This window comes from Pristiophorus japonicus, chromosome 5, assembly GCF_044704955.1.
Source record: "Pristiophorus japonicus isolate sPriJap1 chromosome 5, sPriJap1.hap1, whole genome shotgun sequence".
Classification (NCBI taxonomy): Eukaryota; Metazoa; Chordata; class Chondrichthyes; family Pristiophoridae; genus Pristiophorus; species Pristiophorus japonicus.
In genome coordinates, this window is record NC_091981.1 from 71,696,803 (window position 1) to 71,712,950 (window position 16,148).

The window sequence follows — 16,148 nt, forward strand, 5'->3', positions numbered from 1 at the left end:
GCTGCAAGGCTCAAATGGCTCGCAGGCACTGTGATTGCCAAACAGGGGAATAGGATTCTGGTAGTTAAACTTACCAATGGACAAATCTTCTGCAAACACGTGGATCGAACAAAATGGAGGTTCAGCAACCCAATAGAAGAAGCAGAGGAAGAACACGTTGTATAGTTCACTCCACCACAGGTGACCGAACACCGGAACCAAGTGGAGGAGAGCCCAGTCACTGTGGGCAGTCCGGACAGGCCTGAGGCACCGCAGACACTCAGGCCAGTACCTAACAACCGGAGCCCCAACTCAGACGCTCTTTAAGGGAGCATAAACCACCAGAGAGACTTAACCTGTGATCCCAATAAGACTTTGGGGGGAGGTGATGTCATGTATTCAACTGTCATTGTAATCCATGTATAGACTGACCTAAGTTGTGCACCGTGAGAGCACTGACCACTAGGTGGTGAACTTATGGGAGACACTCCTAACCTGGACTTTCAGGTATAAAAGGGGAAGTTCTGCCCATCTTTTCCACTTCAGTGCTGGCTAATAAAGGTTACTGGTGACAGAGTGACCTTCTCTAGTATGGGCCTCGTGTGCATTTGTACTGTATAGTAAGGACATATTAGTTGAGGGATAAATATTGACTAAGACAACAGCGAGCAATCTCATGTTCTTCATAATAAGGGATTTTTTGGGCCCGTCCGTAATCATCACTTCCAACAGTGTAGCCATATTACTGCACTGGAGTGTTGGCCGAGATTTTGTGCTCAAGTCTCAAGCTGACACATTGACCAATTGGTCAGATTTGAAGATACCAAGCTAGGGGAAAGCAGTTGATTCTGAGCAGGCACTGTAGACAGATGCAAATCACTGCACATAAGGAAGAATATGGGGGCAACATTAATACTGTGAATGGTGTTGAAATAGCTGTTGGATGAAGTTGAGAAATCATAAGGTTTTGTTGGCCTCCATGCTCAACATGTCCAATGCATACAGAATAAGAATCAACAAAGGAAATAGAATGTTGAACTATATAGCCAAAACAATAGAGTACAAGTCAGAGGAAGTCCTGTTCAAACCATACAGTCAATATCTTGTGAATTATGTTCTGTTTTGGTCATATTTATCTTATGTCACTGTGAATGGTAATGGGCACTATAAGATAGATCAAGCAAATTCAAAGAAAAGCAGAATGAGTTACCCAAACAGTGAAGTCTGAAATAAGAAAAATAAAGTTGAGCTATTGGATTAAATCTACATAAGCCTTGGTCCAATCAAAGGGTGGTAACAGACTCGTTTATTTTATCAATAATTCAGAGGAGCCTGTTCTGACTTTTTTTTAAAAACTTATTTTTCTAAATTCTTTTCATTTTGCCCACTTCTAAACACAATATTCTACTCAATTAACACAGGCTGAGGTTTGCTGTGTCTGGAGATGGCCCAGAGAAGACCATCAGCCCCATCTATGATCATATTCATCTGACAGTCCATCCTCATACCAACCTCTCCGAATGCTACTAATGCTAAGTACAGGGGAGAGCAACGAAAGAAGAAAACATATTGCCAATTTCACGAAGAGTCCTGGGAAATTCTCCCAACCACCTAAGTCAACCAAGCAAGCTCCCATGGTTACCCATGATGCATCACTAGAATGGTTAACCTAAACCCCTATATGGAGATGAGGCTGTTATCTCCATCCATCAGGCTAGTCTCAAGTTATCGGCTTCTTACCTCGTTTCACCCCTCACATTTTTGACACACAGAGCAATTAAAAGTTATCATTCACCCTCCTTTTACATCCCTGAGTCACTGCCTCCTAATATTGAACAGATTGGAAGATCAGCTTTTACACTTCTGCACCCTTGATGACAAGGGAAAGGAAAAATTCTAATGTTTTATGCTAATTCTGTTTGCCTGTGTAGGTGATTCTTCCACTGTGCAACAGTCTGCGAAAACTCCCTCAGAAGGACCTTACAGTGACAGCAATTGTATGGGTCAAGATGAAGCTATGCTAACTCCATTTCTGCATTATAAACCACAAAGGCTGTTTACATCAGCTGAGAAGTACCAGAATGCTGAAGGTAAAGGATCTCTGGCTTGTGAAGAATGCTGCATGTTGATTCTGTGGGAATTTAACATTTCTAATAAACCCTTTATTTGGAAAACTCGAGTATAATATCCCTTTTTATCTTATGGTTTCTCATTAAGTATTGGAACAAATGATCTAATAGATTGACCTTTCAGTGTACGGATGTGAATATTTTGATGGGTTTTCAGGTTGAATTTGTTAAAATTTTAATAATTTTAGCATTTTGGAGAGATGTGTTCCATGTGGGGTTGAAATTGGGGGTCAAATATAAAGCTAAATTCCATATAGGCTAATCCTTATTGCAAGATGGATGCTGCATTATCATGTGCTTTTCATTTGTGGAACACTTTACTATATTCGTTTGAGAAGTGTTGAAGCTGAAAAGTGTTGAAGCTGAGAATTGAGAATTCAAAGCATGGATTGTGAATAGTGTATTTTGTTAATTAGAGCCAGAAGAGACGGTGCAGGTAATTGAAGGGGAATTCTCTGAGTTGGATGATGGAGACTTGAGTGACCCAAACATCAGTGCTGCATTTCAGAACTTCACTGAAGAAATGAGGAAAAAATTGAGGGTAAACTTGCTCTTTTGATCATTTAGCAAAGAATTACTGAAAATGTATTTATATATTATCGAAGATTTTTGAGCTTTGACTAACCAACTTAATATGCTGGCTATTTGTAATTACTTTACTTAAATGCATGTTTAATCTAATGACTTGACATTTGAAGTCCATTGCCTTTGCCCCACACACGCGCACATTTTTCACACATTATCCTGTACTGTGTTTGTGGTTTGATGGGCCGAATGTGGGGTTGGGGAGGGGAGGGTGGCATCTATCTGCATGTTGCCTAAGATTAAGGTTCTAATGTTCTAACTGGTGACTTTTTTTGCATGTTTACTATCTGCTAATTTTATTGAATTCCAGACATAGCGATCTATGTGGCATGAATTTCACCTTACCTGATAATTTCATTCTGGCATCACGTATAGGAGATGTCCAGTATTCAGCCACATTGGCTACGTAGCCTGCTTGATATCATCAATCACAATGAAAAATTCTCAGCGACAGCAAACCAGGAAATAAAATGCATTGAATGTCGTTCACTTTTTAATCGTTTTAGAGAGTGTCATAAAGATTGGAACATACAGCACAGACATGCCATTTGGCCCAACCAATCCATGCCAACATTTATGCTCCACTCGAGCCTCCTCCTGTCTATCAGCATAATCCTCTATTCCCTTCTCCCTCATATACTTATCTAACTGCCACTTAAATGCACTTGTATTATTTGCTTCAATCACTCCCTGTTCCACATTCTCAGCACTCTCTGGGTAAAGATGTTCCTTCTCAATTCCCTATTTGATTTCTTGGTGACTTTCATTGTTGGCCTCTAATTTTGCTCCTCCTGACAAGTGGAAACACACTCTGTGTCTACTCTATCAAAACATTTCATAATTTTAGACCTCTATTAGGTCACCCAGAGCTCAGCCTTCCCTTTTCAAGAGAAGAGGGATCCAGCCTGGTCACCTTTTCTTGATAGGTATACCCTCGTATTACTAGTATCATCATCTTTTTTGCACCCTCTCCATTGTCTTTATATCCTTTTTGCAATATGGAGATCTGAAGTGTACGCAAGTGTGTTCTAACCAAAGTTGGATAGAGGTTTAGCATAACTTCTCTACTTTTCAACTCAATCCCTCTAGAAATAAACCTTAGTGCTTAGTTTGCTTATTTTATGGCTTTGATGACCTGTGTCACTACTTTGTGTATTTGTACTCCAAAATCCCTTTGCTCCTCCACCCCATTTAGATTTGTATTTTCCAAGTAAACTGTGACCTTTCTATTTTTCTTACCAAAATGTAATAGTTGACACTAACTGTGTTGAATTTCATTTGCCAATTTTATGCCCATTCTTCAAGTTTATTAATGGCTTCTTGTCATTTGTTGCAGTCCTCGACGACTATTGACGAACACCACTCCCCGTCGTCCCCCCAACCCACATCCACAATTTGCTGTCATCTGCCAATTTAGAAATTATTTTTGATTCCAAAGTCTAAATCGTTGATGTTAATTGTGAATAACAGCACTGATGCTTGTGGAACACCACTTCCCATCTTCTGCCACTCTGAATAGCTACCCTTTACCCCTACTCTCTGCTTTCAGTCTTGAAGCCAGCTAGTTATCCATTATGCTACTTTCCCCCTGACTCCACATGCTCTGACCTTATTCATTAGTCTATTATGGGGTACCTTATCGAAAGCCTTTTCTAAATCTAGATAAATTACATCTACTGCATTACCTGTGTCTACTGCTTCAAAGAATTCCCTTTCCTTTTTGAAATCCATGCTGACTATTATATTTTTAGTTTCTAGGGGGAGAAATTTAGGAGCATGCTGCTTGGGGCATTAACTTTATAAAAATTGAAAGAATTAGTGCCAGGCGCGCTAATGATTTTGAACTTAAAAAAAAATTCAGTGTTTGCACTCCAGGAAGGAAGTGGAGCGCAAAATCAAGCGCTCCACTTCCTTCCTGGAGCCCAACAGGTCGCAGGCGGGGCGGTACTTATGCAGCGCTGCACAATGGGTCATGCAGCACGACTGCAGTCGGAGGCTCCTTCCCTCCCTTAAAGGGAAGGGCCATCGATGCAGGCTCTGCATTGGGACGGCTTACCTGGTCCCTGATGATGGCTGTGATCTGGACCGATCAGTCCATGCACTGCAGCTTAAAAAAGAGAGACCATTTAAAACACTTTTTTTTTTTTTACATCTCCCCTTTAACTTTCGCCCCCGAAGTGCTTGGCCTCCCGATCAACTCCTCCTGTAGCTGCCGGTGTTTTCGCCTAGCGATGCTTCAGGGGTGGAATCGAAGTTCGGGTCTGGGGTGATGCGCACAGCAATAACCGTCATGATCTCCGGGTGAAGGAGATCGGGGCGCAACATACTACCTCCGCTGAAGTTAGCGGGGGGCGTCCTTCTTCTTGCCATGCCCGGTCAAGTGGTTAGTGCCCCGTTATCGCCCCCTGGAGGTGCTAATGTAAGGTGCTAAGGAGGCCAATTACTAGGCCCTGATTTCTCCTTTTAATTGGGATTCCATTATTTTTCCTACCACTGATGTTAAGCTGACTGGTCCATAGTTCCCTGGACATGTTCTATCTCCTTAAATATAGATATTCTCAGTCTTCTGGCACTTCAACTTTTTCTAACGAATTATTAAATGTGTGTAGTAATGCCTCTGCTATTTCTTCTTGATACTTTAAAATGCAAGGATGTAATCTGTCTGGACCAAGGGTTTTATCCTCTGTGTTTGATTATTTAATATTTTTCTCCTCTATTTAAAATGCAGTTATCTAATTTCTAATCTCATCACCCAATATCATGTCCAACTTTGTTATCTCCCTGGTAAATACTGAAGCAAAATAATTATTTAATATTTCTGCCATCTATCGCAGCCTGTGGTATTATCCAATCTATCCCTTAGCGGCCCGATTCACATCCTGACTTTCTTTGTTTTATTTATGAGCCTGTAAAATATTTTACTATTTTGTTTTATTGTCCTTGATAATTTAATTTCATAGTTCCTTTTTGCATTTCTAATTGTTTTTTGACCTAATCTTTTTGTATTGTCCTTTGTCATGCTTTCCCCTACTTAATGTATGCCTCTTCACTTACCCTCAACTGTTCCCTCATGGCTGTATTCATCCATGGAGTCTCATTAGTGTTTAGCTTGTTCTTGTTTTTTTAGAGGAATATATTTTTCCCGTACTCTGTTGAATACCATTTTAAGTATTTCCTACTGCTGATCTACATCATTTTTTGCCAAAATTCCTATCAATTTTATTTTTTCAAGTTCTGTTCTCGGCCTCGTAAAATCGGCTTTTCTCCAATCTATTACCCTGGTCTTTGTCATACTTGTGTCCTTCTCAATTATTGTCTTGTAGCATATAATATGATGGTCACAATTGCCTAGATGTTCCCCCTACTTTTATTTCTTTTATTTGCTCTGGTTCTATCCCCATTGTTAGATCCAATAGCGAATTCTCCCTTGTTCGGCTTCTTGCATATTGGGTTAGAAAGGAGTCCTGTACACATTGTAGGAACTCCATTCCTTTATCCCCTTTACCTGCCTCTTCTGTTCAATTAATATCTGGGTAGTTGAAACCCCATGATTATTCTTCTATTTGTTTTACTCATCTCCCTAATGTCTTTGCATATTTCTTCCTCCACCTCTCTTCCACTATTAGGTGGTCTGCAGATAACCCCTATTAGTGTGATTGATCCTTTATTATCTTTTATTATCTTTTATTTCTATTCAGTGATTCCATTTTTGTCCTGCTGATGGCTATAGAAAAAAGTGACAGAGCTATTGTGTTATCCCTAATAAGTACAGCTACTCCATGTCCCCTTTTTCCCCCTCTCTTTCTTTTTTTCTATTTTGTTATACACTGCAATGTTTAATTCCCAGTCCCGATTTTTCTGTAGCCATATCTAGTAATCCCTACTATGTCTGGTTCCTCGCAACGTTTGGTTCCAATTCCCCTGATTTATTACGTACATTGTACACTGCTGTGCAGACGGTTTTTAACTCATTTTTAATATCAGTTCCTCTCACTTCATTGTTAACCATCTTTTTATACTCCTGTTCTATAAGTCTACTTATTCACTGGCCATCAATGTCCTCCCTTATGTTATTCTTTCCTATGCTCTCCTTTCCTGTTTTGTTTATATTCAGGCTGGTTTCATTTCTTGTTGATCCCTCCCCTGGCTTACTAGTTTAAAGCCTTTGCCACCTCTCTATTTACCTTTCCACTAGGACACGGGTCCCATCCTGGTTCAGTTGGAACCCGTCCCATCGGTACAGCTCCTTCCTGTCCCAGTACTGGTGTCAGTGTCCCATGAAAAGGAAGCACTCTCCCACACCAGCCCTTTTAGCCACGTGTTAATTTTTCTTATCTGACTGGTTTTATACCAAGTTTCATGTGGCTCGGGCAATAAGCCAGAGATTATTACACTCAGTCTTGAATTTTTAATTTCACTCCTAACTCCTGATACTCCCTCAGCCGGACCTCCTTCCTGATCCTACCTATGTCATTTGTTTCGACATAGACCACAATAACTGGATTTACCTCCTCCCTTTCTAAATTCCCCGCTCGCTGCCTCGAGATATCCCTTACCCTGGCAACACAACCGTCGGGATTCTTGTTCGTGGCTACAGAGAATACTATCTCACTAATTATAGAATCCCCCATCACTACCACACTTCTATTCTGCTTTCTGAGCCACGGTGTCTTGGGCTACATTGTGGTTGTCCGCCCCGCAGTCTTTCTCCTTGCCTTCACAGGTAGCGAGTATTTCTCGGAAAGGACCAGTGTCTGCAGGGTCTCCTTCTCGACCTCTCCTAACAGTCATACCTTTTCCTGCCAGACAAGTGTTTCTACGGCTGCAGATGTGACTCCACGATGGTGCCTCCCTGGTGCCAGGGTCATGGATGTCACCGAGCAGCTGCTGGGCATTCTGAGGGGAAGATGGTGACCAGCCAGAGGTCATGGTCCATATCTGGGCCAATGACATAGATAGAAAGAGGGATGAGGGCCTGCAGGCAGAGTTTAGGGAGTTAGGAAAGAGATTAAAAAGTAGGATCTCAAAGGTAGTAATCTCTGGATTACTCCCAGTGCCACGAGCTAGTGAGTACAGAAATAGGAGGATAGAGCAAATGAATGCGTGGCTGGAGAGCTGCAGGAGGGTGGGCTTTAGATTCCTGAGGCATCGGGACCGCTTCTGGGGGAGGTGGGACCTGTACAAGCCGGACGGGTTGCACCTCAACAGAACCGGGACCAATATCTTCATGGGGGCTGAGGGTGGTTGCTAGTGCTGTTGGGGAGGGTTTAAACTAGTTTGGCAGGGGGATGGGAACCTGAGAATAGATTCAGTAGGGAGGGGAGTAAGCTAGAATTAGAAAGCAAAAATGTAGAAAGTGAGTTTGAAGGACAGAGGAAACGAGTAGGAAAAAAAGAGTTTAAAAAAAAAAAAAATTCAAAAGCAAAAGCATGTAGCATTCATAACAAAATAGATGAGTTGACGGTACAAATAGGGATGATCTGATAGCCATTACAGAGATGTGGTTGCAAGGTGACCAGGACTGTGAACTAAATATTGAGGGGTATTTGACAATTCGGGAGGACAGGCAGAAAGGAAAAGGAGGTGGGGCACTGTTAATAAAGGATGGGATCAGTGCATTAGTGAGAAATGATATTGGCTCAGGGGATCAAGATGTTGAATTAGTTTGGGTGGAGATAAGGAATAATAAAGGGAAAAAGTCACTAGTGGGTATATTCTACAGGCTGCCTAACAGTAGCTGCACTGTTGGACGGAGTATAAATCAAGAAATAATGGAGGCTTATAATAAAGGAACAGCAATAATTATGGGTGATTTTAAACCTTCATATTGATTGGATAAAGCAAATTGGCCAGGATAGCCTTGAGGAGGAGTTCATGGAGTGTATCCAGGACAGTTTTCTTGAACAGTACGTTGCGGAACCAACCAGAGAGCAGGCTATCTTAGATCTAGTACAGTGTAATGAGACAGGATTAATAAATTATATTGTAGTAAAATATCCTCGAGGAATGAGTGACCATAATATGGGTGAATTTAAAATTCAGTTTAATAAATTTAACAAAGTGTTAGTTGTAGTTCTCCAGCTATATTTTAAACCACTACCAAGCTTAGAGAGAAAAGCATTGGCCTAGAAATCCCGGTCGGCTGCTTCCCACAGTCAATCGAGTGGAAAAAGTTTAAAAAGATGCGCACTTACCTGTTCCTGCTGCGCACACTAGAGATCTCGGTCCTGAGGCCTCTGCTCTCTGCGCGATTGAGCATGTGCGCGTCAAGATGTCTGTAAGTTGAAGCTGGAGTCACATGGCTTTGGGCAGCCAATCGAGGTACAGTATTTTCTCATTCATAATAATGGGAACTCCATAAGTAGGAGTTCCCATTATTATGATTGAGAAACAGCCCCCAAACACCCAAAACACTAAAAATAGAAAAAATACACCACATACTTAACATTAATTTAAATTAGTAATTTAATTTAGTAAAAAATATATATTTTTCTGTTAAAGTTTTCAAAATTATGGTTGAAAATAAACTTACCTTAGTGGGCAGCATTTTTAAGTGTGCTTTTAAAATGTTATTTTATTATGTTTTTGTGTGTTTTAAAACTCTTATGCCTGTAAAAGTAGGCTATGCACCTGCTTTTATCAGGCGTGTCATGTGTTCAACTGTCATTATAATCCATGTATAAACTGACTTGGGATGGCGGGACTGACATAAGAAAGATTGGATCAACCTGGGCTTGTATTCACTGGAGTTCAGAAGAATGAGAGGGGATCTCATAGAAACATTTAAAATTCTGACGGGTTTAGACACGTTAGATGCAGGAAGAATGTTCCCAATGTTGGGGAAGTCCAGAACCAGGGGTCACAGTCTTAGCATAAGGGGTAAGCCATTTAGAACCGAGATGAGGAGAAACTTCTTCACCCAGAGAGTGGTGAACCTGTGGAATTCTCTACCACAGAAAGTTGTTGAGGCCAATTCACTAAATATATTCAAAAAGGAGTTAGATGTAGTCCTTACTACTAGGGGGATCAAGGGGCATGGCGAGAAAGCAGGAATGGGGTACTGAAGTTGCATGTTCAGCGATGAACTCATTGAATGGCGGTGCAGGCTCGAAGGGCCGAATGGCCTACTCCTGCACCTATTTTCTGTTTCTCTATGTACACCGTGAGAACACTGACCACTAGGTGGTGAACTTGTGGGAGACACGCCTAACCTGGACCTTCAGGTATAAAAAGGGGAAGCTCCACCCATCTTTTCCACTTCAGTGCTGGCTAATAAAGGTTACTGGTCACAGAGTGACCTCCTCTCCAGTATGGGCCTCGTGTGCATAGTAAGGACATATTGGCAACGAGAAACTGGGGTTTAAACCACGCGAGCATGGCCACTAGCAGCACAGATGAGAGGGTACTGTGTTGGTGACGTTTGGGGCGATTTTATTGAGAGACTACAGCAAAGTTTTGTCACTAAGGAATGGCTGGGACAGGATTCGGCCGACAAACGCAGGGCTCATCTCCTGACGGTTTGTGGATCCAGGACATACTCCCTGATGAAGGACCTTCTAGCGCCAGAGAAGCCGGCGGACAGGACTTTTGAAGAGCTCAGTAAGTTGATCGGGGAACACTTTTTAAACCGGCGAGCAGCATGCACATGGCAAGACACCGGTTTTACACGCACCAGCGGTGAGAAGGGCAAAGCGTTCCAGACTTCGTGGCAGACCTCTGGCAACTGGCGAGCCTATGTAAGTTCCCAGATGCAAGCAGAGCGGAGATGCTGCGAGACTTTTTCATTGAGGGCATCAGGGACGCTGGGGTTTTCAGGAAACTGATTGAGACCAAAGACTTGACCCTGAAAACGGTGGCTTTGATGGCCCAGACATTTATCTCAGGAAGAAGAGACCAGAATGCTGTTTGACAAAAATCTTGGTTTAAATGTAGCAAATGGGGACTAGGCAGCCACATACGGGGCATGCCCTGAGGAATTTAAACCATTTCACAGGCGCAAGGAGCTCTCGATTCAGGCTGATTGCCTACTATGGGGAAACCGAGTAGTCATGCCCCAGATGGGCAGAGAGGCGTTCATCCGAAACCTCCACAATGAGCATCCGGACATTGTCATGATGAAGGCAATTGCCAGGTCACACGTTTGGTGGCCAGGGATAGATGCAGACCTGGAACTTTGTGTTCGCAGATGCAATATGTGTGCCCAGCTGGGCAATGCGCCCAGGGAAGCCCCCCTTAGCCCCTGGTCCTGGCCCACCAAGCCATGGTCACACATCCGTGTGGACTACGCAGGTCCTTTCATGGGTAAAATGTTTTTGGTTGTAGTAGACGCCTACTCCAAATGGATCGAGTGTGACATTCTCAATTCAAGCACATCCTCTGCCACGATAGAAAGTCTACAGGCAATGTTTGCCACCCATGGTCTACAGGACGTCTTGGTCAGCGACAATGGCCTGTGCTTTACCAGCATTGAATTCCAGGACTTCGTGGCAGGAAATGGTATCAACCATGTCAGAACGGCACCGTTCAAGCCGGCCTCAAAGAGCCAGGTGGAACGAGCAGTGCAGATAATCAAACAGGGGATGCTCAGAATCCAAGGCGGTTCCCTTCAAAGCCGCTTATCACACCTCCTGTTGGCCAATAGATCCCGACCCCACACACTCACTGGTTCCACCCGCAGAGCTGCTAATGCTCAAAACCAGGTTATCCCTTATACACCCCACCATGAAAGAAATTGTTGAGAGCAGGCGCCGGTCACAATGTGACTACCATGACGGGAATGCGAGGGCGCGATGTATTGATGTCAATGACCGTGTCTTTGTCATCAACTACGCTGCAGGGCCCAAATGGCTCGCAGGCACTGTGATTGCCAAAGAGGTGAATAGGATTCTGGTAGTTAAACTTACCAATGGACAAATCTGCCTCAAACACGTGGATCGAACAAAAAGGAGGTTCAGTAACCCCATAGAAGAAGCAGAGGAAGAACACGATGTAGAGTTTACTCCACCACAGGTGACCGAACACTGGAACCAAGTGGAGGAGAGCCCAGTCACTGTGGGCAGTCCGGACAGGCCTGAGGCACCGCAAACAGCAGACACTCAGGCCAGCGCCCAACAACCGGAGCCCCAACTCAGGTGCTCTACAAGGGAGCGTAAAGCACCAGAGAGACTTAACCTGTGATCCCAATAAGACTTTGGCTGGGGGGCGTGGGGGGGGATGGTGATGTCATGTATTCAACTGTCATTGTAATCCATGTATAAACTGACCTAAGTTGTACACCGTGAGAACACTGACCACTAGGTGGTGAACTTGTGGGAGACACTCCTAACCTGGACTTTTAGGTATAAAAAGCTCCACCCACCTTCTCCACTTCAGTGCTGGCTAATAAAGGTTACTGGTCACAGAGTGACCTTCTTTCTAGTATGGGCCTCGTATGCATTTGTACTGTATAGTGAGGACATATTATGGCACAAGAGTTTTCAGGACATTTGCTGGACAAGATAAGGGTAAATACCGCAATCTTGCCCATTCGAATGTCCTGGCAACCGAGATGCGAAAGGCCGGTTTTCAGCGCATGTGCATTGTGTGCTGAAAACCGGCTTTTGCGATGCCCTCCCGGGACCATGCACACTCAGTGCGGACCTGGGGAGGCCGCGATTTCCAGGCCATTGGTTAGCAAATATTACAATCACCTACCTGCTATTTGGAGGCCAAAGCAGCATCTCCTTTAACCCCCTCCCCCAGCTCCGAATTCCCACTCTCTCTCCAAATTCCCAACTTCAACACACTGTTTAAATGCACTCCCTTTAACATCACTCTGTGCAGACCACTCTCTCTCTGTTCAGACCACAAAGTTAGGAGAAACTTGATACTGCCAAAGGCTGGACATTTTGGATTTCATAAGTGCAGTTGTAAGAGAGTTGGGGGAGAGATTTGTCCAGGGGCGGACACAGGAGGAGGCAAGGTTGGAGCTGGGGGAGGGAGGGGGGATGTGGGTGATGAACAATATGAGGAAGTGATGAGAGATGGCCTTTGTAAAGTCCTTACTCTACAGCATGAAACCACACGAGGCACATTCCAGGGACAAGTCCACTCTGTGACCTTAGCTCTTTATTACAGGACTCCAGCAGTGATGACCCTGTGTGGGACCTCCCTTTGTATACCTGTGTGATCAGGTAAGGAGTGTCTCCCACAAGTTCACCCCCTGTGGTCAAGGTGTACATCTAAGTTGAGTGTATACAGTAATACAGTGGTACATTGTAGTTACAAACATGACTTCACCTTCCTCCCCCCCCACCGCCCCCAAAGTCTTACTGGGATCATAGGTTTAGTCTTTCAGGTGGTCTATGCTCCCTCGTGGAGCGCCGCAATTGGGGCTCTGGTTGTTGGACACTGACGAGAGTGTCTGTCACCTGTGGTGATTCCAGCCTGTCCAGGCTGACCTCAGGGACTGTGCATTCTTCTGATTGCTCTTGTTGCACATTTGCTGGCGGTAGTGTGAGCTCCATCTCATGGTCTTCGTCAGGTTTCTCCGTGCCCATGCTGAACCTTTTATTTACTTGGTCCAGATGCTTCCGGCATATCGGGCCATTGTTGAGTTTTACCACGTTGACCCTATTCCCCTCTTTGCCAATTACAGTCCCTTCAAGCCATTTGGGCCCCATGGCATAATTAAGGACGAATACAGGATCATTTATTTCTATACATCTCCCCCTTGAATTACGGTCATGGTACTCGTTTTGTGATTTGCGCTTGCCCTCAACTATGTCGGTCAGGACTGGGTGAATGAGGGACAACTGAGTTTTGAGTGTCCGTTTCATGAGTAGCTCTGCGGGCGGGACCCCCGTGAGCGAGTGCGGGTGGGATTTATAGGCCAGCAGGAGGCACAATAGGCGGCATTGTAGGGAGGGTCCTTGAATCCTGAGCATACCTTGCTTAATGATTTGGACTGGCCAATTGAGGCCGGCTTGAACGGCGCAGTCCTGACGTGGTTGATGCCATTGCCCGACATAAACTCCCGGAATTCATAGCTCGTGAAACATGGGCCATTATCACTTACCAGGATGTCCGACAAGCCATGGGTTGCAAAGATCGCACATCGGCTTTCCACGGTGGTGGATGACGTGCATGAATTCAGGATGATGCACTCGATCCATTTTGAGTACGCATCTAGTACAATGAGGAACATCTTGCCCATGAATGGGCCCGCGTAGTCAACGTGAATGCGTGACCATAGCTTGGTGGGCCAGGGCCACGGGCTGAGTGGAGCTTCCCTGGGGCATTACCCAGCTGGGCACAGGTCGTGCACCTGCGAACACAATGTTCCAAGTCTGAATCAATTCCAGGCCACCAAACATGTGACCGGGCAATGGCCTTCATCATCACAATGCCTGGGTGCTCGCTGTGGAGTTCCCTGATGAATGCCTCCCTGCCCTTCTGGGGCATGACTACCTGGCTGCCCCATAGTAGGCAGTCGGCTTGGATGGAGAGCTCATCCATCCGCCTGTGGAACAGTCTGACCTCAGGGCATGCTCCGTGTGCGGGAGCCCAATCCCCAGTAAGGACACATTTCTTAATCAAGGATAGGAGGGGATCTCTGTTTGTCCAGATTTTGATCTGGCGGGCTGTGATGGGGGAGCCTGCACTGTCAAAGGCATTGAGAGCCATGACCATCTCAGCGCTTTGCTCAGCTGCCCCCTCGGTGGTTGCCAGTGGGAGCCCGCTGAGCGCGTCAGCGCAGTTTTCTGTGCCGGGCCGGTGCCGGATGGAGTAGTCATAAGCAGCTAGCGTGAGAGCCCACCTCTGTATGCAAGCTGATGCATTGGCATTGACAGCCTTGCTGTCTGACAACCAGGATGTGAGTGGCTTGTGGTCTGTCTCTAATTCAAACTTCCTACCGAAGAGGTACTGATGCATTTTTTTTTACACCATAGACACATGCAAGCGCTTCCTTCTCAACCATCCCATAGCCCCGTTCTGCTTGTTGTAGCTGAACCTCAGCATTACCCTGCTGCAACACGCACCCAACCCCATAGGATGATGCATCACATGTCAGAACTAAACATTTACAGAGCTGTACAGAGTCAACAACTTGTTTGAACAAAGTAGATTTCACGCCCGATCAAAAGCCCGTTCCTGACAGTCCTCCCCAAAATCAATTGCAAACCTTATGCAGGAGCAAGTGTAGCGGCTCCAACAACGTGCTCAAGTTCGGCAGAAAGTTCCAGAAATAGTTCAAAAGTCCCAGGAATGAATGCAACTCTGATGTGTTGCAGGGCCTAGGTGCTCATCGAATTGCCTCTGTTTTGGATTCGGTGGGCCAAATCCCATCTGCAGCAACCCTCCTGCCCAGAAACTCAACCTCAGGAGCTAAGAACATGCATTTAGACTTCTTGAGTCGCAGGCCTACCCGGTCCAGTCGGCGTAGCACCTCCTCCAGGTTGCGGAGGTGTTCCTCGGTGTCTCGACCCGTGATGAGGATATCGTCCTGGAATACGATCGTTCCCGGAATGGATTTAAGCAGGCTTTCCATGTTACGTTGAAAAATCGCGGCTGCTGATCGAATGCCAAACGGGCACCTGTTATACGCAAACAGTCCCTTGTGCGTGGTGATGGTGGTCAGTAGTTGGATTCGTCGGCCAGTTCCTGGGTCATAAAGGCTGGCTGAAGTGAGGTCCAACTTGGTGAACAGCTTGCCGCCTGCCAGCGTGGCGAAGAAGTCCTTCGCTCTCGGGAGCGGGTATTGGCCTTGCAGGGACACCCGATTGATGGTGGCCTTGTAGTCGCCACAGATCCTGACACAGCCATCCGCTTTTAGAACGGGAACGATGGGGCTTGCCCAGTTGCTGAATTTAACAGGTGATTTGATGCCCCCTCGCAACAACCGGTCCAATTTGCGCGCTCTTTTTTTTCCCCGCACCACATACGGCACCACTCTGGCTTTGTGGTGCACTGGCCTGGCGTCCGGGGTGATGTGTGTCTTTGTGCCCTTGAAAGTCCCGATGCCTGGTTGGAATAGTGACTCGAATTGTTGTAGGACTTGTGAGCATGAACTTCGCTCCACCGAGGACATTGCGTGATCATCACCACCCCTCCCCATTTCCAGTTCATCTCGGCTAACCAGCTCCTCCCCAACAGTGCGGAACCATTGCCCGGGACAATCCAGAGTGGCAGCCAGTTCACTAACCCATTGTGTGTGACCGCCATCGTTGCACTGCCTAGCACCGGAATGATTTCTTTGGTGTAAGTCCGTAATTGTGTCTCAATACATTCTAATTTGGGTCTACTGGCTTTGAGTGGCCATAGCTTCTCAAATTGCTGGACGCCCATGAGTGACGGGCTGGCCCCAGTGTCCGGCTGGCCCCAGTGTCCAGCTTCATGCGTTACTGGGATACTGATCAACAAAACCCTCATCATCATTGGTGGCGTTTTGGTGTATGAACTGTGAATATTCGCTGC

The 16,148-nt window shown here is 45.3% G+C and overlaps 1 protein-coding gene across 2 annotated transcripts in view; it reads left to right on the forward strand.

The window, feature by feature from the left end:
• The window catches only part of LOC139263827 (synaptonemal complex protein 2-like), a 288,907-nt gene that overhangs the window by 220,035 nt on the left and 52,724 nt on the right, over positions 1-16,148 (forward strand). For both annotated transcript variants that reach the window (XM_070879880.1, XM_070879881.1), the window contains exons 10-11: positions 1,911-2,069; positions 2,525-2,649. In XM_070879880.1, the coding sequence (XP_070735981.1) occupies positions 1,911-2,069; positions 2,525-2,649 (284 nt within the window). The remainder of the gene's footprint in view (positions 1-1,910; positions 2,070-2,524; positions 2,650-16,148) is intronic.